Genomic DNA, 19,749 nt, shown 5'->3' on the forward strand with positions numbered 1-19,749 from the left:
CTTTGTGGAAGTTTCCTGTCTTTTTTTCATACTCCAGATAAACTTTTCAGTGTGTGTACACAGACAGAAATGAGACAGTGGGAGTTAATCGGGTTGTCAGATCGTATAACTCTCAGAAAGAAAGGGACAGAATCATATCTTTATCTTTCAAAATGAATCAATACAACTTTTCATTGTTGGATTAAGGATAAAGCCAAACCTTGATCTGTCTGGAGCTGGTTCTTTATTAAACAGCGGGAGCAGACAAAGTCAAATATATCCATCTGATGAGACACTGCTTTAATTAGTGGGCGCCTTCTAGACATGTCACTCACATTGTGTCTGTGCCTGTAGGAGTGTGTTTGCTTTGCACTGTGTATCATCCAGTGAAGTATTTCATACCAGGAAACACTCCTCTCTGCCTCAGCCTGAGCCTAAAAGCAGCTATTGTTAAAGACTGACATGAAAGATTCATAGAGGATACAACCACAATTTTGTGTGTGTGAATCATACATGAGTTGGTGCAAATGGAGTGTGATCAGAAAGTTGTGGTTTAGAAAGAGAAGTTTGTTTTCATTATCACTTTGCTCACTTGCGCTGTTTGCTTGGTAAGAGGGTCTCTGTAAAACAATTACCACATTGATCGCAGCTTTAAAATGTACATCCATATACCGTATAAATATGTTCTTTAGCATACCCTGGTGTGCATGTAAAGGGCCTCAACAATGTGCTTCTCATTCCCATCTAGGGTCAATATCGGATGAGGATATGAGAGTCAGTATTGATTGTAATTTCCTGTGCTGCTACGTTCCACTCTCTGGCTTTATCAGGAGACTAATTTCTATCAGTTAAGCTGTCAGCCAACCAACAGCGCGGGCTGCTGCCCAGGACAACACCTAATGAATAAGAGAGGAACGAATAATCCAGCCAGGCATTTCTGCTCTGACAAACAGGTTGCCAAAGGAATGGTAATGATGAAGCTGGAATACAGAGTGTGGAGTTGTCTGTGTGAGTGTGTGTGTGTGTGTGTGTGTGTGTGTGTGTGTGTATTTGTGTGTCTGCTTACCTTTGTGGGTTTGTGTATGTCCTATGTTTTATAAAATGTGTGTATTTTGTGTGTTTGTATGCTTCTTGCAGGATTTCAGCTGTTTTAATGACCGGACATTTGGGACGTCAAGCGTTTGTGTGTCTTGGGATTTGCCGTTGTTGACAGAAGGACTCAGGAGTGAGCTAACATTTGTTTTCAATCCTGACAGCAGGTGGACAGCCAATCAGTTGTTTATCTTTTTGCTGTCAATGTTGAGTAGGTATAATGATGTAGCACAAGGCCCAAATGCAGACTTCTGGCTTAAAGTTCTCCTCTTTTCTAGATTTTTTATCTAGTGTCCGAGTTTTTGTTCAACACTTTTTAAATATATTCCAAAGGATCCTCTTGCATTTCTTTTTATCTTCCCGTTGCTTTTTATGTACTTCCCCCTACCCCACACTTTCACATCCTCCTTGTTGTCATCTTACTGTCACGCCACTCTTTCTTTCTTATTTAAGGCTTTAAATTGAGTCAATGATATGGTCAGTATGTTTGGCTAAATGGTTTGGTAAAAATTCCGAGTTCCCTTTTCTAAATACAGCATTTATTTTCTCTCTCCTCATCGTTCTCCCTTTAACTACAATAAGAATACCCCTTTCAGTACTATATCCACCAGTATGTTCATAAATTGTATTTAACTTTTCAATCCCCTGGTAGTTAAAGTTCAAGAGTTGTGTCTCTCCAATAATACAATCTGGCTTCTTAAAGGTTCGTAGGTTAACATAAAACTGAGTTAACTATACAATCATGTTTCTGGACTCCATGGCGTAATTAGGTCAAGACATGGTATTCATATGTGATGTTAAAAAAAACGGAAGAACAGCTCATGTTTACGTCCTGTTAAATAAACATATCAGAAAACCAAACCATTTGGATGATTGGGAATTAAATAACATACAAGGCCACACATTACAGTTTAAAAAATGAACTTGTCATCACTCTGGAAATTTAATAACTTTCTTGTTTCTGTCCTGCCAATCGTATTCTTTTGCCAACAGTGGTAATTAAAAAAAAAGTGGAGTTGTTTCAGTCCTATAGTCCTGCTATATTCAAAGACAAAGTCTTTGTGCTGTAAATTATTTTCTTGGAATCAAATATAATGGCAGCAGTGACAGTTATTCAAAATACATATAAGTTGTCAAACTTAATGCTAATAGTCTATTTTTTAATTATAAAAGGCATTGATAGCCTATAAGACCACATGGGAGCATTTTGGTTATTAGAGACTGAATTTAGTATTGATGACTCTTTATAACCTAAAAAAGGCAAATGAGAGCATTCAGAGGAAGATTGATCCTTTCAGTTGATTATAGTGTCTGTATTGGCTGCTAGGGTAGGTGTCAGATAATACTATTGACAGCATGCTGAAGAAGCACCCTGTTTTACATGTAAAAAATGTTTTACATACCTAAAATATTCACATCATATGATAGACCTTTAAAGGATTATTTTTTCACTCGTGTATACATACAAGAAAGAATCAGCAAAGAGATAAGTCGTACAGCTTAGTCCACAGGTGGCGCCAAAATCAACACAAACCAAAAGGTCTTCACAAGAGCTTTGGATTTAGACTGTTAATCAGTTCAAAAGTCTCCACAGTTGGTTTTATGACCAATTGATGTGCTCTGTCATGGCAGGGTTACATAAAACTGGATGGTGCAGGTTACCTGATGCAGTACTTCTTTAGTATTTTGTGGTCTCCTATCTTCGAAGGTTAGTGCTGTCAAAAGGCTTCACATTTGTCAAACTGTCTGAATTTGCATATCAAAGTTCAACAAAGTTCCCTAACACATTTACTTGTTTCCATGAAGACCGTCTAAAGGTCAGGTGTATTGCACTCAACAGATACTTTTTTTAGATGGTTGTATGAAATAATATGGCACAAGCACTCCTAATATAGTTTATCATATTTAACCCACTACAAGAAATTCCCCGAGACCTGGTCGAACATTTCATTTAAATTCAAACCTCCTTTCGGCTGATACTTTCAGTGGCTCTAAAAGTAGAGGCACGTTGTGGCTTTTAGAGTGAGTGTAAAGGAAAGTGATGCTATCTGTGTTTGGGTTAGTACACACCTCTATGAGCATTTCTACTTAGGAGTGACGCTTCAGTTGTAATGGTTAAGTTGTGGGCTGGTTTGTGGTGGAGGGTCCGTTCTTCACTCTAGCATTCGAAAGTTTAACTCATTGTTTCCTTTCCGATTGTCCTCCTGCTGGGAGGGTGGGGGGTGGGGGTTTTGTTGTATAAGAGACAAGATCTTGACTTGAATGATCAGAAAGACAGAGAGAACTTTGATGAATGGCAAAGCAATGAACTGACACTCCACACCCGCTGTATGAGTAAGACTAAGTGATCCAGATTGGATCAATTTGTACGCAGAGATACAACAACCAGCAACTGACGGAAAAAAAACAACTTGTTTTTCCTTTAAAGATGAGATCCAGCCTGCAGTCAGTCGCTCTTCTCTTCTTCACCACATGGTCCAGCCTGGCCAGTGCAAGTGAGTATACTGTCAAAAACATGTAAAAAACTTTTGATTGTGAGTTTGGCAGGATAGATGAAGAGTACTTAATCTTTCTTTTTTTTTTATGTCTGCCTTATTCAGCCCATGGACCGTTGTCACACTGCTGCGACCGTCTCTTCAACACCAAAATCAAATTAGACAAAATCATGAATTACACCATCCAGTCTGGCGGTGCCTGTCCAATCGAAGCCGTAATGTAAGTGGTCCTATACATTCACAGGGTTAAAAGTTAGGTACATATTTTGGTTGCATAATTGGTGCACCTGACCTGAATCACAAAACCAACGGCACAATTCCTAACCGCTCTCGACACGCAGACAGCTTCCGTTTGTGTGTGAGATTTCTGCCGTTACAACAATCCACTATTTGCGAATGGAATTTATTTTTTTAATGCTCTGGTTATTTGAGAATTATATTTACGAAAAGGACATATAACAGCAATCATCTTTTTTAGAAAGTGTCGACAGTTTTCATTGGAACAGCTTTCAGTTTTCAAGGAAAATAGTAACTTTGAAAATAGATTGCAATGAGACCACCAGTTGCATTTACCTTGGATATAATAACACAATGTGCATGGATTGATAGCGTTAAAAGATTGTAACTCATCATTTATGAAACTAGTATTTATTAAATAAGAAAATGTAATATGATACATCAGCATAAATATTTCATTAACAAGTCCAAAATCATTTGCAGCTTCCAGACAAAGTCAGGGAGAAGACTCTGCTCCAATCCTGAAGATCGCTGGACTAAGAGAGCAATGCTGAAAGTCGACAGGGAGACAAAAGAATTGCTACAGCAGAGCCAGAGTGAAGAAGGCGGATCAGCAACTATCATCACCCCAGCAGTGGCCAACACATCCAACAGGGCCAGACCAGAGAAAGGCAGGAATGGGAGGAAAAGACCGGGGAAAAAGTCCAAAGGAAGGAGGAGGGGCCAAAGGAAATGTGTGTAACACAACTGAAAGTTACCACAGACAACAAACGTTACTCTCTCCGATTGGAGTTGTCCTGATATATTGCATCAACCGCCAAGACACTTCAAACAAATAAAACAACAGACTTTATATGTTTTTATATCGATCATTAAATATTTCTGTTTATATTGAAATATATGTTGACCCAAGCTAATTGTCGTAAATGTGTTTGTCTGTACCATGACATTTCATAATAAAACTATTTTTGACTAATTAAAAAGTGTCCATGTCATGTATAAATGAAAACTTATCAGAGTTTAATACATTTGACGGGTGTTGGGGGCTCGCTTTGTGTTGTTACACTCAAATAAAAGACCGAGAAGGAAACCAACATAGACCAACAGTAGAGCCAACAAAGCTAGTCAAAGACAAACATCCCAGAGACAGAGATATTATCTATGCTGCTTAAAGGTACAACAAGTTACCCAGACATGGCTTGTGACATATGACTAGATGTCATCATAATAATTTGGATCATTATCATCAGTTAAACTTCGAAAGCTGAAATGAAGAAAACTTTTGCTTTTGTTTTAAAAAATATGGATTGTGTTGGGAACTCACGAAGGCAGCTCACAATGTTCATAACTGTTTAGGCATGTGTTGAAAAACTGCTTCCGGTTTTAGGGGTTTGCAATGATTTCCCCGGTCATAACTTGGGAACATGCACAGATCCCAGATGATCCTAAACGTCCAGTGTGTGGACTAAGACTCACATATTCTCAAAATTATACATGGCTGTCTATTCAGCATTCTCAAATTCAGAGTCTCTTTGTAATGTTCACATTCTATCACAACAACTTTTAAGACTACTATGAGGCACAAACAAAAGAGCACGGAAACCCCCCACTAACGATGTAGTACCTTGGTTGTGATATTATTGCCCTTCCGCTTGGTTTCAGATGAAAACATGGGTTGCCATGCAGTTGAAACCACTTCCTGCCTGCTGAGCTGTGAATATGGGTGTATGCGTCTTTGTGGTCACCTAATTCACAGAAGAATATTAGAGGTGACTGTGCTCCTAATTCTAAGAAAATTAAATATATGGTACAACAACTGTTGATATGTAATTCAAGAACTTTCAAACACATACGTATTACATTCTACTGTGGGTAAAAGCTTAAAAGTAAATACTTTTTTTTACAAGACTACTTATTAAACACTTAACAACATTAACAGTGATATACTACTTTATAATGTAACATAATTATTACCTGACTCTGCAGCTCAGCTCAGAGGAGCATTTTAGCCTCTTTCAGCAGTTTTGGATTTACAGCTCATGTTCTACATGCCCACAAAGTTTAAACTGCCCCCAAGACCGCTACATAATAAATAATTCAAGATGAAAGACTGACCTATAGGAGTCAAGGACATCAAAGTCAAGAAAAACAGACTCCTTTAAATACTCAAATCAAAGTTGTTAATATTTCACATTTTAAACAACCACAGTTGACCAAAGTGCTGTACAGGCTTAAAATAAAATGAAAATAATCTAAAAGAACAATTAAAAGAATCAAATAACACAGTAAAACATAATAAATTAGAGTAAATATGTTTTGGTAAGAGGCTGCATTAAAGCATGTTTAAAAACAGTTTGAACACAACCTGAGGTAAAAGAGGTATCTATCAAACTTAGAATGCATGAACCAACAGTGTTAAAAAAATATCTTTGAGTAGTCTTAGATAATTATAAACAAGTGACATAAGCTCCAACTGCTCAAAGACAGCTGGGTACACAGGAGGCACAGCTACAGCCTAAGGAGAGGGTGAAGACTTAATTTCAGAAATTGTATAAATACAAAAATGCGAGACATTTCTCATGAAGATTGGATGATTGAACAACACAAGAAGAACTACAGGGATTTACAGGACAGCTAAAAGTGTTAAAATGGACCTGCGGTGCCTATGACTGTGGATACAAGGTTGGAAATGCATCTGTCCCTACAGATGTAATGGCTCTCTGGTATTCAGATAAGTAGTCTCTTGAAACCCCCAGGACTACTTGAAATTTGTCCCTTTTCGACTTAAACCCAACGTGTGTGCATGTTTGTCCAAGATCAGGGAAGTGTCATTCAGCCACTGCTCAGGTTTAGGTTTAGGGCATCTTGCCATGAGAGGCGCGATCAAGGATATCATCGCAAGAGTAGTTAAAAACACTGGCTATCTCCACAGCACTTAAATGAAAAGAGGCACATAGTGTGGAAAGCACAGAGTCATGGGAGTCAGGGATGTGTATACATCTGTGACATTACTTTGTGTGTGTGTGTGTGTGTGTGTGTGTGTGTGTGTGTGTGTGTGTGTGTGTGTGTGTGTGTGTGTGTGTGTGTGTGTGTGCAAGCATTGGAGAGATCCTTTGCGGTTAACCCAAGAAGAGGGTGTGTGGGCAATTTCACTTGCACTTTTCTGCACCACACAGCTTCTGGCTAATAGATAAAGATAGAAATCAACTTGGGGCGCTGGTGGCGCAGTTGTTGGTGCGCGCGCCTCATGTATGGAGGCTGTCGTCTCAAGCAGGCGGCCCGGGTTCACATCCCACCTGTGGCTTCCTTCCTGCATGTCATTCCCCACTCTCTCTCGCCCTGATTTCCAACTCTATCCACTGTCCTATCTCTACAAAAAAGCCCAAAAATAAATCTTAAAAAAAAAAAAAAAATAAATAAATTGATTGAGTTCTTACTTCGGCTAGCAATCATAACAAAGATGTTGCTTATCTTGAAATATGGGCTGGTGTTCCTTCACATTTTCACATCATTGTCTCTTTAGTTTCCCTTTATCTGGGAAGTTTAAAGAATAAAACGTTTTTTTTTTTTTTTTATTGTCCAACCCGGAACACATGCAGCACAACATTATAGTAGTTTTTGCCTCAAGGGAAAATAGCTGCTGTGTAAATACTTTACGCTTGTTTTATTTTGCACTTAAGCTACTTTCATGATAAGTTGTAACTGTTGCATTAGTGTGATAAATAGCATAGTCATACAAGTGGTAACAATGGTTGGCCACCAGTTTAGGTGAGGGGTGGGGAAAACCCATTGACCCCCCCCCCCCCCCCCCCCCCCCCCAACCACACACACACACACACACACACACACACACACACACACACTGAAGCTGAGCTATTCATTCCACATCTTCCCACGCAAAGCAAGCAACCGTTTCTCACATACAGTTTTAAATCACCCATTGTGGTGTTAGGAACACCAGGTGATGGAAACATGTTAACTGGAGACCCCCAAAGCTTCCACCTGGTCAGCCTGAAGCCCCCCTGTCACATCATGACAATGAGGGGAGGTGGAACATGGTGGCTAATAGAGAAGAAAGACTGAGAACATTAGGAGTGACTCAACCATGAAACCACACATAGTGTACACTTTTGATTTCAGATTGTTGAGGTTCACATTTAATTAAGTTGTTTTAATTACAGTTCATCTTTGCCCTTTAAAGGTTGTGTGTGGTAAGAGATAGTTCTGTGAACAGAGCAGCATATATTGGTTTAACATACAGCATACTGGTATAAAGTATATAACAGTACACTATGTTATGTATGTATACTGCACATAGTGTATCACCTCTCTGAACTGGGGTTGACAAAGCAGCATTTTCACATTTTAATAAACGATGCACTTCTAAACATTAACATAGATTTCAAGACACTAACGCTGCATTAAAATTGAAATACTTCACTCATTGTTTTGAAGAGATCCCAAGATTTAGGTTTAGTTTTCATTCTACTACATTTGACAGCTGAAGTTTGTAGATAATTCTGAATGAAGAAAAAAAATACTTTAATCTTGTACATCAAATTTCCTATGAGCACATGTGACAGTTAAAATTAGGCCGGTAGTTCAGTTGGAAGAACCTTAAGGTTGATCTGTTTTTTTAAATAAAGGCAAATGGCCCAAAAAAAAGAACGACAATCAGCTCCACCATGATAAGAGTCAATGTGCTGAAAAACAGATAAGTGCATCAGTGTTAATGGTCTGATCATGTAAGAATGCAATACTTTGTAAATTACAGAGGGCAGTGTTTTTTCATGGGCCCTTTTGATACTTTACAAAGTACATGTGCATCTCACATGTTTTAATTTAATAAAGGCTCTAAATGGGTCCTCCACTATGTGCTCACTGTGATCATAAGAAATTATTTTGGTTGCTCTCTCACTCAAGAATTTCTCCAAACTTTACTTTATTAAGAGCGTTTACTCTCTGACTCAAATATGTTAGCAGGGTGATTCCAATATTAGTAATCTCTTGTAGATTGGAAACACAAAAAGGTGAGAAAAGTGGATCTAGAGGAGATGATGCTTCCACATGTTGAATTACAGATCCCACTTTTCCTGGTACACACACTTTGACAGAAATCTGTTTTTCCACAACTGACAATGAACAGGACGCGGCAATTACATTATGACCATTTTATTAGAAGGCTAAACATCACTGAGTGTCATTATACAATGAAAAAAACGTTTTTCAAATACTGACATTAAATATATACAATATGATTGATATAAAAAATGTAAAAACAATATGTATCTTGAATAGAATGAGGTAAGACATTTTTGGAAAAAGGAAAACATTCAAAGTCTGTTGAAATCAAACAGCACACATGCTTTTAATTTTAAAGTGGCTTTTAGGTTTAATTCAATTGTGCAGTCTTTCTGAGTAAGGATGGATGTTGTGTCAGTGTTTAACAGTTTGTTGGCTCTTCCAGTTCTTTCCGTCCAGGTAGGCCATGCTGGTCTTTGCCCACACTCTGCTGGGGCTAGAGCAGATTCTCTTCCCGTACACAGTGGTAAATCTATTACAAATCACAACACACAAAGAACACATTCAGTAACAAGTTGAAACATTGTTGAAGATGAGTTCAAAACTAATCACATATTGTTATGAAATGCAGACTTACACCACTGCATGAATAGGGCACGATGTCTTAAACTGTTTGTAGTAGCTTTTCAGTCGATCTCGATGGACTTGAGTGGATGTAACTATTCGACAACAACTGCTTATTCCCCCTTTGAAAAGAGAAAAAAAAGAGATGTTTGTTATCATAAACACCTTTTCCATGTCTTAAAAAAATAATACATCATACACAAGAAAGTAACACATACACATATTAAATCTTTATATTGCTCTTACCTTGACCTGAGGCTGTGGACAGCATGATAGTTAGAAGAAACAGCGAGACGATTAGGTTGAGACTTGTCATTGTGTCTTTGGCTTAAACAGATATGAAAGTTAGTCTACACTGCAGGTCCCTTTTTAAGCCCACTGACACAGACGACACATTCATTTATGCATGTTGCAGGTTGAGCATTATGCACCCACATATATGCAATAGTGGAAAGTAGCGTACACATTATTTCCTGAGTGATTGTGGTCTTCACCCCTCTACTCACTCATTTCTGGTGGTCTGAAGGTGTAAGTAGTTTTCCACTGCAGAGCGATGTGGTCTTTGCATATTGAAGGCCTATTATTTTTTAACAATTTAAATTATTGCATGGAAAAATACCTGTTCCAACTATATTGGTACTAGTATTTTGTATGGATCAATGAAAGTGCATTGGCCCTTTTCTACACAGATCAGTTGAACAGACATCTATAAATGTTCCTTAATATAAAACAAAACACACAGGGTAAATCTTTGTCTGTAACTGTGATGTTTCAAATAATTCTTTCAGTTCAAGTCTATTAAAACTTTCACTTTCTAACAGAAGCTTTCTACTACAAGGTTTTTGAGGTTTCTTTCTGCCTCTGATGCTAGCATACTCATTTCCTCAACCACAGTGCAAGCAGGGCTAGAAAGATCCCCTCGTCTTACATTTGGAGGCACATGCAAGTTTACACGTGAAAAAAACAACAAATGCACATACAAAACGTACATTTATACAAAACCGTGTTCTTCTGTTCTACTCAAACATACATGCTTGGTACGAGCAATGTCATGCATGAGAGGAAAAAGCATGAAACACTTCCTTCTTATGCTTGTTTTGAGCTGACATCTGTCATCTGCTGTTTTTTTCATGTCTACCTGCACTGTGTAGTTCAGCTATATTGGAGATTAAAAGTAACATAGGATTTATCTAAACACCGGCATATTTAGGTTGAAAACATAGTAATTGACAAAATCAAGTGGAAGGAAAAATGATCCTCCTACCGTAAAAAATAACACTATGAAAGATATTTTTACCACCAGAATGTGAATTGTACTATGAAAATCAGGCTGTAGGACGATTTTTGTTCTACAGGGCAGCCAGTAGATACCATGCAGGGATGAGCCTGGTTGACTTTGGTACATTAGATATAAAACTTTTTAATGGTAATGATTTAACTGGAAATTATTTGTCAAATAATGTATACATAGCTAGCTTACCGCTAGGCTAAGCCAATATTGGAAATATAAGGTCACTATCAGCACACTATCTTTAGTTATATAATGTTAGGTGAAGGACAATGTACACTTAATTAGCTATTGTTTGTTTGCTTAAAACTTGCAACTCGTAAGCATTCTTTTATAGATAGACTACTTGGCAAAATTAAATTCATTATATCATGAAATGAAAAACAGGAATAACTCCAGTTTTGCTGAGTGTCCAGCAGAGGGCGCTAACACATCCACGACGTCGGTCCTTTAAAAAGAGGAAGAAACAAGACGTTGACGATAAAGAACAAATAAAGTAAAAGTTGATATTTTGGTTAATGTTTAAAGTTAAAAAATGCTAATTTTTAAAGGTATGGACACAGTGGTTTGTTTGAAGTTTTAAGGATGATATATTTTTGTTAGCTTATCACATTGTTTGCTAGCTTGTTTTTGTTAGCTAGGTATATTTCCTTGACTGTAATAGGGGGGAGGGAGGATAATAAGTAGAAATGCTGTGTTACATTGTTTCTGCTGCCTTTTCAGTTAATAGTTAACAAGTTAAAAGTGAAAATGGTTTTAAATGTCACATTTGTCTTACACATGTTTTTTAATGAAGGCTCTATGTAAGAGCCAGAGAGATACTGAGAAAAACTACATGATGAAGAAACGCAGGGATGAGCCCAGATGTGGACCCAAACACAAACACTTTCCTACTGGATCCCAGGTATGCTCTTTAAAACTGCATTTGGCTTTTACAATGTTCTATAGCTAAGTTGTAAACTACAGAAATGAAAGCTACTTGCTGCAGCTAGGGTCTCAATGAGATCGCCACAAAAGAGCATTTATTGAAGCCAATAACTGATAAGTTTCATAATTAAGATTCTTATTCTGTTGTCAACAAATGCTGAATTATTGTAATGTTGCTTTGGCACCACACAACAGATGTAAATAACAATGAAATGAAGTGGCAATTTCCTAACAAATTTCACATTTAAACTTAAAAGGCGAGTTATAGTCTGTTATAGCAGCTTTATTCCCGTAGTTATTGTGCTTTAATTGTACAATGAGCAGCAGATCAGAAAGAAAATAATATTACTCACTCATCTTAATGGTCATGTGCCATTTTGTGTGTACAAGTATCCAGTAAATTGTTGACTTTTCTTCCCACACAATGACAGTTAGAGCTGTAATTGATTTTATTTGATTGACATACAATCTTGATGTAAAAAAAAAAAAGCTTATGAATGAGATATGCATAAAGGCAGGGAGAACCTTCTTTCTAACTTAAGATTGAGAAACTGCCTCTAAAGCCTCTACATTTTGTAATTATAGTTTTGATTTTAATGGAAACAATCACATTGTTCATGCTTCCTTCCTCATTTTTAGTAATCACTTCTGTTTCACACAGAAAACCAATCCAGTAAAGTCATGCTCCTTTAGTTCAACATCAGCTGACACTGCAACTGTCAACGCAGCCTCTCTATGTTTTTATGATGCACTGAAAGAGATCTTTTAATCGTTTATTTCACATGCAGTTTATTCACAGTAGAGAACCCATACATTTTAAGTCCCTCTTCTTTTAGAGGGGGCAGACGAATGTGTAAATCTAAATAGCTACAAACATTACCATTTTTTACCCTTTTATTTGAGTCCAGTGTGAGATCGAACATTTTTCATGTGTCAGTTACTTGTTGTAAAGTCATGAATAGACTTTGTCAAAGGTCACAGATGAATATGGATGTAATAAATCGTATAAAGCTTAAATGTAAAACATATAAAACATTGAAAAATCAAACAAACAAACATTTAGGTCAAACAAATAGCAGAAAGAGCTTTTCATTTGTAAACCACCTCAAGTGTTTTGGGACAGACAGGAAGCCGTTTTTTTTACTGGCAGTGGCAGCAAAGAGTTGAATATTTACTGTTTTGGCAGAATTTTGGTTTTTGCAGATTGTTTTAGAAAAGCTGCGAGTAAACTGACATGAAAAAATGATCTCCCCTGAATTTTTGTTAAATCAAATGTTCAATATTTCAAGAAATACATTTTGACTCAAGAAGGCATTTTTTTAAAGTTTTATTTTGGGATATGATATTTACAGTATCATAGTGGTAGTGGACAGACTCAGAAATCTGGGAGAGAGAGAGAGAGAGAGAGAGAGAGAGAGAGAGAGTGGGGAACGACTCAGCGGCAACCTCCATTGTTGAAAAATTAAAACCAATACGGAAGTGAAAAATCCTGCAGTTCGTTGAGGGTCCACTTGAGGCTGGCTCCAAGAGCCCCAGAAGTCACCTAAACACCTGATTTAAAAAGCTCGATTTTACAGTAGAAATGAACGTGAATGTTTACAGCCTGGTACAAAAAACAAAATATGTCTGATTAGTTATTGTCCGCGTGGGCACACACTTTACGGGGGTGAATTCTTTACAACGGCTCAGTTTTGATTTTATGAATGACAGGTGTTATCCATAGTTATACGCAAGGCTGACCTGATTGACAGACGGGCACGATGTAACACTTTGTCAGAAGGTTGAAAACCCGCCTCAGCTTCAGCTCTTAGCTGGTCGTTAGGTTGTTTGAAAGTTAGGCTTAGACAGGACTTCCAGCATGGTGACTCCTGTGAGCTCTCCAGAGCCTGCTGCAGTAACAGATGTGTGACATCACTTATTCTCTGTCCATAAATATTTACCGTCTATGGGACCGACATACAGGAAAGGAGCCACAGGTTGAATTTGAACCTGGGCCGCTCACACTTGAGGACTTCAGCCTTTTTTTTTTTTTTTTTATAAAATCACATGAGGCTCCTTTAACAAGTTGAGACTTGGAACTGCAACAACGGATCATGCAAGGACAAATGTCCAAATCTGGGTGGTGGATGCTCGGAAATGTGTGGTTTGTGGTTGAAAGTCTAAAGATCTCCTTCCTTCCTCTTTTGTTGCCCTTGCACGGACCATAGCTGTCAGCTAGAAAGGAACAGAAATATGACACATAGGGCAGAGTGACCAGCACATGATGTTGCCTTTACATTCCTGCTGAAATCAGCAGGATTTATACCTGAATGTACTTACTGAAGACACCATCAGACAGAGGTTATAGTACACTTGACAAGTTAATAAATAATATTTCTGTTAGAAAGGCACAATATAAATATTCATTCAAATGTTCAATGTGTTTAATATTCTACAAATCCAAACTTACAGTAGGGTTACAACAAAATAGCTGTAACCCTACTCAAGCTGTTTTCCCTAACTATAACCATGTAGTTTCTGCTTAAACATAACCAAACAGACTATGCAATGAACAGTTCACGGGAAGAAAACAGGCCAAACGCTTGTCACATAGTGATGGTAAGGTAAGAAGGCCGTCAGAAGAAAGCCTTAAAACGTGAATGAATATGGCAGAAAGATGCAAGCTCCTCACGAAATATTTATTTATGTTTGAGCCTTTGAGGAGTTTTAAGCTCTTATGAAATGACTCTTTATGAGCCAAAAGAGTAAATGAGATCATCAGCATAAAGATTTATGATTTCTATATAGTTCATTTTAATGCCATGGGGAAGGTTTCAGATGAAGTGATTAATATCAAGCTGCAGATTTTTTGGGGCATTTTCCATCACAAAGACTGATGATGAGTGATACATTTGACTGTTAAAAGAGAGCCGAGGGAAACAACTCTACTAACACATGTACAGGACAAACTCATCAAGACATTAGAAGAGAGGTACTGCTTTGTTTGTTAAAATCGACACAAACTAAACTTTGACTAAAGGTCAGAGGAAGAAACAGAAGCAGGTTCTGCTGCTCTGTAGATTCCTAGTCACTGATTTTCTCAATGAGCTCAGTCAAGGTCATGATGCAATCAAAAAACGGAAATGTGTGACATCCGTGTTTCCCAAGTGCGTCCTTTCCTGGTATCCGGAGTCACTCATGCAAACACATTCTGTAGAAAGCCCTTGCAGACTGTCCGTTCAGTTTTCCCTGGTTCCTCTTTTCATTGTATAAAAACTAGATGTCTGGTCCGAGGAAATCATCAGTCGGCTTCATCTGCCAAATCAAACCCTTTTTTTTCTGCAAAGAACCTCAGGAGCATCTCACTCTGTAACCATGCAGCTCTGCATCACAAGACTCGCAGGCCTTGCTCTCCTCGTGGGTGTTTTCGTCATGGCAGCAAAAGCTCGTAAGTCACCTATGGGAGATCCTGTAAAATAAAATGCAGTATGAGCCAGCTAGAAGTTCTTTTACATTGAAGATATTTACTTCTTAGGAAAATGAAGACCAACAATGTGTATTTATTCAGCAAATGCAAGAAATGTGTGTTCATAACAACCAATCCTGGATTTCTTTCTGAAAATCAGAAATCAAGGTGGACGAGTGCTGCACAGAGGTCAGTGTCCAGAGCATCACCGCTCCCATCCTGGGCTACAGGATCCAAAGGAGGAGCCCCCCATGTGTCCGCGCTGTCATGTAAGAATCACACATCCATTATGTCAAACAGAGACATGTGCAGCTATCAATTAAAACTGGTTTGCGTGATTGATGTTCTTAATTTTGTCCACACAGATTTGAGACCTCAGAGGGAGAAGTGTGCAGCCACTTCCAACAGGACTGGGTGTTTTCCAAAATCAGAGAGATCGAGTGAGTCAACCTTTGTCCTCTTAGACAGAATTTCTCATGTATGCTCAGAGGTAGCATGAACTAATGTTTAACCTGTTATTTCCTCTTTGTGGCTTTTACAGGCAGGTCCGCAGAGCGAAGAAGAACAGTACACCTGCCACATCTGCTACGTCTGCTACGTCTGCTACGTCTGCTACTGCTACAACAACCTCCAGCCCTCTGAGAGCACTCCTGAAGAAATAAGAAATATTCCAAGCCAATATTCAATATTTTATAATATTTAAAAGTTTTGTTATTCTTTGATATTTATTATTTATAACTAGCTATATTTATTTTTCTTTCCATTTTGTGGTAAGATAGCCAAGATAACATTTGGCTTTACAGAGATAGAAGATACAAAGATGTTAATGATGCGTACTAAATTATGAGATCTGAACGTTTTTTTGTTGTTTGTTATAAACTAAATAAATGCATTTGTCCCCTCCACACATGTTTCTGTTCCTGGTTGATTATTGGTTGATTAGTTCGCTCTTCTTACCATTTAACTATCAAGACCTGATGGTGTGGCTGTCAGAGGTTTTTTTTTTTTTTTATAGTTCTATTGTGCCACCTAGTGGGGACATGAGGTCATGTCTTGACATGAGAGCAGTGTGTCATTGAGGGAGTCACCTTGTCTGACTGGAGCAGCAACCCCCTTGGGGTGTTGATCTGAAATAGCACAAGAGACAGCCTCCCTGTCAGTCATTCCGTGCATTTGCATGAGCTCGAGGGAGCGGGACAGCTCATCGAGAAGTTTTCAGACACCTTGGAGCAGATGTGCTGGCAGCATCCTTTTCTAAGTACACCATGCAAACATGTCACGCCACCAAAACACAGCATGCAGAGCAGCAGTCTGCTCATTTAGCACTATCTGAAGAAGATCTGCGAACAATACACTATTCACTGATGATATGCAGCTTTCCCTGTACTATGTATATTAGTATTACTTAAAAGAATATTAAAAAATGTAGGGCGCCGGATTGCCTAGCCTAGCCAATTCCTCTTTGCAGGGGACGTGGGTTCATGTCCAACCTCGGCCCTTTGCTGCTCTCAACATTTCCTGTCTCTCTTCAGCCTCCTATCCAATAAATTGGCTTGTTTTAGACTCGTTTTATTTACTGTTTACAATGAATATTAAAAAGTGAGTCAGGGATGGCTTCTTTGAAAGTAACGCTCACTTCAGTGAGAAAAGTTCTAATTGAATTTTATAAAGTAAGGACAACAATGTTGGAGGATTATGAATTCACTTTATTGTTAATGAGGATTATTTATGACATGTTTTGCATATTAATTTGATCAAGCAGTAGAATAAAAACATGAGTAATTAAAAACAACGATCAACAAAAATCAAAAAGGGTCATGTTATTATTATGTCAGATGTTTATTGACACATCTGTGGCCTGTATACTGTTCTTCCAGGTCCCCCCTAAGTCATGATTACTTGTTTATAGGATACTTGTTATATACTTGAGTATTGGTCTGAAGCTGTGTATGTTTAGGCAAGTAAATAAAATAAGCATTTCTTTTTCAGAGATTATACCTGACTAAATCACAGCAGGTTTAATTCTTTGAATACGTTCCGTGTCTATTGGACAAACAGCTTGTTTTTTTACTCATAGAAACCTTCAGTGCTGTCCGCGATGGTTTGTGTGGTGCTGAAGAAAGATCCACTTCCATGATTAAATGAAGGGGGGACCTGTCTGAGTTTGACCTGCATCAGACGCGGCTTTGGCCAACTTCTTCAGTTTCAAACTGTAAAGAGAGACGAGTTATTACAGACAAAGAAAACACAATTCACCAAAAAAGCTACTCCTGAAATAAAAGTCTAACCTGAAACGTTTTGGTATTTAAAGTGAGCAGAAGTGTCATACCTGAGTAAATCCAGAAGGTTCCTCACCCACTGGTCCCTTCGTGTTGCACATATCGCTTGTTTTTTTATGGTGTAGAAACTGTAGACATGAGACACACAGAGCATTATACTGTAGGACAGTGTAGAAGTGTAGGTTATTAGTATCTGTCAGTTTCAAATTTGTCATTTTACCTTTTATAACAACCTTTTTTTTTTTTTTACAAAAAAATCTGACCATGTACTTTTTTGGACATTGTTCACTGAAACAATTTTGTTCAAAAAGTATTGTGATTTAATATTCAGTTATTTAATTTTGTCTTCCCTAAAGGCTTGATGCGATTTATGGAGATTTGGCGCCGACTGAATAACATCCTGTTTAGAGTTATGAAATTCAAACAGTCTTTATTGCAAACTGCTGTTGTTGACTTTATCAGATGGCTTACTTTTTTTGGCAAGAAATTCTACTGATACAGCAATAGAACTTCTTTCCATTCATCAATCACTAGTGTCTTTTCATTATTTTGGAATAAATCCAATCAACACAATCAGTCTTCAACACCTTTCACATTTTCACATTTTCAAAAGTTTCACATTTTGGGACCATGACATTCTAATTTCATAGTCAGCGAGTCCCACTGGTGCTGGCCCGTGTCGCAGGTTGGACACAAAGTAGCAGAGACTCTTACATGATCGCCTCCTTGCGACAGTTTTCCATAGGAGTTATTTCTTTGTAGCCCGTAATACGCCGGAAAGGTATTGGCTTCCTGTTGAATGTTGTACAACACATCTTTTGAGAGTCTTCTGCACAAAAACAAACAGACACTCCACATTACTAATCATCACATTGGCCCTTTTGGCCTAAAATTGTATCGTTTGTGTTAAAAGTTAATGGTTAGCATTAAAATGTTATGAGATAAACTTACGGGCAGCTGGAGTCGGACTGACCAGACCCAGCATGATGCAGAAGAGAACGACACAAATGGCGATCTGACATCTTGGAGACATGTTGATGGTGGGAAGAATCCGGCTGAACACTTACTGAAAATACAGCCTCACACATATTTATACTTTTAGTGGTGCTCTTGTTTTTTATAACCTGTGGCTCCTAATTGAGGACAGGAAGCTCACTATTGCATCATGGCAGGCGAATATGCATATGTTGCACTTTGATCATGAATTAAACCCTCACTGTGCCATTTAGCTACACCTCGATGTCTGTGTTGGCCTTTGAGAGTTTCACTGTGGAGCTGGCAGGCTGATGCTTTAAGTTCATGCAGTCTCCTTGGGCTGTCATCTATATCTATGCTTTCTGTTTGAATAATTGTGCTGTGAAGCTCTTCATATACAGTGCAGCTGACTCTAATCATCACCAATTCTCCGCTTCATCAGATTTCTCCTTTGCTACAGCACATTACTGCATCTTTAGCTCTTGGTGCACATGCATGCATAATTACACTTCTATGAAATTTGTTGAACAAAATATTGACCTTTCTTACTTCATCTATTTTCCATTAGACAAAATGGACTCATAACCATTGTTATAATTTGATGTTGTAGCCTTAAGCTAAAGAGTCAGGGTTTTTTACATAATCAGCAATCTGGAGGTTGTTTTGTGGTGAGGACTGATGGAGTATGAGCGGCTTGTCAACCCCCCCTCCTTGTTAGCATGACCTATTTAATGTGCAGAAAGCTGACAACTCCAAATCTAGCTCAGCTGACCTAGATAGACACAACATCTTCAAGTTGTAAACGCTTCACATCATCATGTAAATGTCAAAAAAAAGCATGTACCAGCTGAAAATGAGTAGTTGTAACAGTAGATAGTGTGTAAGCGACATTCATGAATGAATGCATGAATTAAATCTGTAAAGTCACAAAGGGTTTCCTTTCCTGTAACTCCATTTACACCTCGTCATTGACTGAAGCAAGGGACTTTATTAGTACGCTACTCAGAGTGATACTCGGGAGAAATCTATGTTGTTGTGGCCCTTTGCACACAGAGATCCCACAAGAGTGTGAAGGCCAGCAGCAGATAAGAGCCACTGTAGCTGATGGGGATTGTGTGTTTTTGGCTCAAGGGCACTTCAGAAACATAGTTGCTTGCTGTCAAAGCATGAAGGCTGTGCTGCAGTTGAATGACTCGCCAAGGTCTCAATAAATGAACAGTAGCTATAATTAATTTGTGGATTTTTATCTCCTGTTCCTCAAAGCTTGAACAGAAATGTCTTGGTTAGGTGTACGCTACATAGAGTAAAGGGTACTTTACACTGAGCAAGGTTTTTATAGGGAAAACCAAGAAGGTTGAGGACGGGTCTGTCAGTCTTATCCTGTTT

At 38.2% G+C, this 19,749-nt stretch overlaps 3 protein-coding genes across 3 annotated transcripts; 1 reads left to right on the forward strand and 2 right to left on the reverse strand.

Annotated features, from left to right (window-relative positions):
• Positions 1–3,327: 3,327 nt before the first annotated feature.
• On the forward strand, positions 3,328–4,656 carry LOC132978997 (regakine-1-like). Its single transcript, XM_061044422.1, has 3 exons — positions 3,328–3,566; positions 3,672–3,786; positions 4,287–4,656. The coding sequence occupies exons 1-3, from the start codon at positions 3,500–3,502 to the stop codon at positions 4,543–4,545; spliced, it is 441 nt and encodes a 146-aa protein (XP_060900405.1). The 5' UTR covers positions 3,328–3,499; the 3' UTR covers positions 4,546–4,656.
• A 4,303-nt stretch (positions 4,657–8,959) lies between these two features.
• LOC132978458 (monocyte chemotactic protein 1B-like) lies at positions 8,960–9,882 on the reverse strand. Its single transcript, XM_061043677.1, has 3 exons — positions 9,696–9,882; positions 9,463–9,571; positions 8,960–9,357 (listed from the first exon to the last, which is right to left on the reverse strand). The coding sequence occupies exons 1-3, from the start codon at positions 9,763–9,765 to the stop codon at positions 9,240–9,242; spliced, it is 297 nt and encodes a 98-aa protein (XP_060899660.1). The 5' UTR covers positions 9,766–9,882; the 3' UTR covers positions 8,960–9,239.
• Positions 9,883–16,794: 6,912 nt separating this feature from the next.
• LOC132978999 (C-C motif chemokine 2-like) lies at positions 16,795–18,484 on the reverse strand. Its single transcript, XM_061044424.1, is given in 5 exon segments — positions 16,795–17,267; positions 17,269–17,319; positions 17,439–17,516; positions 18,103–18,217; positions 18,340–18,484. Coding segments are annotated over 5 exon segments (417 nt in total). The 5' UTR covers positions 18,422–18,484; the 3' UTR covers positions 16,795–17,176.
• Positions 18,485–19,749: the final 1,265 nt, after the last annotated feature.

The sequence above is a fragment of the Labrus mixtus genome, chromosome 8 (assembly GCF_963584025.1).
Source record: "Labrus mixtus chromosome 8, fLabMix1.1, whole genome shotgun sequence".
In the NCBI taxonomy this organism is placed as follows: domain Eukaryota; kingdom Metazoa; phylum Chordata; class Actinopteri; order Labriformes; family Labridae; genus Labrus; species Labrus mixtus.